The 2,192-nt window shown below is 41.4% G+C and overlaps 1 protein-coding gene across 2 annotated transcripts in view; it reads left to right on the top strand.

Moving 5' to 3' along the window:
- Positions 1-1,753, top strand: part of osbpl5 (oxysterol binding protein-like 5) — a 16,014-nt gene extending 14,261 nt beyond the window's left edge. For both annotated transcript variants that reach the window (XM_010777879.1, XM_010777880.1), the window contains one exon: positions 10-1,753. In XM_010777879.1, the coding sequence (XP_010776181.1) occupies positions 10-145 (136 nt within the window). In that variant the 3' untranslated portion in view covers positions 146-1,753. The remainder of the gene's footprint in view (positions 1-9) is intronic.
- Positions 1,754-2,192: the final 439 nt, after the last annotated feature.

Below are 2,192 nucleotides of genomic sequence, written 5' to 3'. Positions count from 1 at the left end.
CCCCTGTAGGAACCTGGTGGCTCTGAGCCGTCAGTTGACTCGTCAGAGGGCGACGGATGACGGTGTGTCGCTAACGGGCCGTCACTGTCTCGTCCTCTGTGTCCTGCTCCTCTCACAGCTCCTCCTCAACTACGTCTTCACCTGAGCCCACTCTTCAGGGACAGGTTTCCCTCCAGCACTGATCTGGCATCAGATCCCACCAAAAAAAAAAAGCACAGACTCCAATCAGCAGATGAAGGCAGAGACCTCAGATCAGTGATTGGAGAGCAACTTTGTCCCCTTTAGTTTCCTCTGAGAGGGGAGGAGCATGGACACTAGAGCAATAAACACAGCCACAGCCACCGCCTGTCAGTCATCTGAGAGAGGAACAGCACCCCCTGGTGTAGCCAGACTGAAACAGCACCGGCACCCACGCACTTTGGACAGGAAAGGAGGGATGAGAGAGCACGGCTGTAAAGATTTTGATTAAAATAAAGATGACATGTATGATGAAGAATGATTTTGCAAAATGACAAAGAGGATGTTTCACCATTCTTTAGTATCTTTTTATATTGCCCTGCAATACTGTTTATCTGTCAGTGTGCCTGTATGTGTGTTGTTCCTACCTACAGTACAGTAGGCAGATATGCCCCTTCCACTCCAGATTTGGGCCTTAACGCTGAAGCCAAAAAAAAGAAAAACATAACTAAACGGAGAAGGAATATCTTCCAACAGTGCAATTCTGTGTGTTTTGTATGGATGTAAGCTCAAATACACTCCGTCTCGTCTTTTAATGATGATGATTTTACCAAAACAGTATTTATAATCCGAAAGGACAAAGAGTACTTGTTTACAGGAAGCACTGTGTGTGTTTGTAGTGACACATAGGAAGGACACTACTGGGAATGAGGCATGGCAGAGAGTCACAGAGTGTCTTTGTATTTGTGTGCCTGTAGTAAAGAGTGATAATAGCATAGCACTGTTTTTGGTCTAGACCAAGACACTAGTGTGTGTGTACAATCAGTCACATCGAAGAGTAGAGTGATGATGGAAGGAATGCGGGAAAACACAAGAAATAAAATGTAATATTTCGCCCTAATGGAAGGATTTTGTGTGCATCTTGGTCCACACCACGTTCAAGTGACTGTTTTAAGATGTAAACACTTTGTTGTTTTTTTTTTTCTTTTTAATCAATTTGTATATATTTGTCTCGAGGACCGTGTTTCAAAAAGAGATTTCAGAATGTATTTATTGGGTGATTAACCTTGACTTTCCTAATCTAATTCAGCTTGGAGGACGGAGGCCAGGGGGGACAATCGCTCTCCCAGGGTGTGGGTTTGTCGTGTGTGTGTGTGTGTGTGTGTGTGTGTGTGTGTGTGTGTGTATATGTGTGTATGTGTGTATGTGAGGGAGCACATGTGTGCGAGTAAGCCATTACAGTTGTGCTATACAAAGCCAGATCTGTGATCCTGGTTTTTACTGGTTTTTAAACCCTTACATTTCAGTCTCCATTGCCAGTACTGATAGACCCAATGGGAGAGAATCGGAGAGCACAAGAAGGAAGTCGACTCTTTGAATGCTTTACACCTTTTCATTTCTTTGTTCTTTTCATTCTTTAATCTGTTTTCTACTCTACTGCCATGTTGTGGGGATTCTACATGCCAGATATTTTTATCATATGGAACAATACCACAGAGAACATAATGTTGCCCAATGTTTTCATTCATACATGTTGCGTACTGTTGCACTACAGTAAAACATTTTAACCCTGTCACTACCTTTGCTTCTCATTAATGACATATGCATACAGAAACACTCATTCACTGTGTTTCAGGAAAATATTTTACTTTTACAGAAGATAATGGTGATGCTATTTTACAATATTCTCCACTAGAGGGAGATATTGTTGTGGGTAAAGAGAGGTCTCTAAACTAGGACTGCTTACCAAGTACTTTTTCACATTTATTTGGTGATTACTTTTTACTAGATTTTAGATATCCAGCTGAAATATCTTCCTGCCGTTGGGTACATAAGGCGTTTTAAGTTAATATTTGTGCCACCTTGAATAATGACCTTATTAAAGTGATGCATGCCTATTGATATATCAATATTTATGTCCAACACTTTACTTGCATAACACTGACAGTAGCCACTCTGCATTATGAGTACTTTGGATACATTTTGTTGCTATTACGTCTAGTTCAGGATCACTG

Source organism: Notothenia coriiceps, unplaced genomic scaffold (assembly GCF_000735185.1).
Source record: "Notothenia coriiceps isolate Sejong01 unplaced genomic scaffold, NC01 NC01_scaffold00018774, whole genome shotgun sequence".
NCBI lineage: Eukaryota > Metazoa > Chordata > Actinopteri > Perciformes > Nototheniidae > Notothenia > Notothenia coriiceps.
This window is presented reverse-complemented; position numbering and strand designations above follow the sequence as displayed.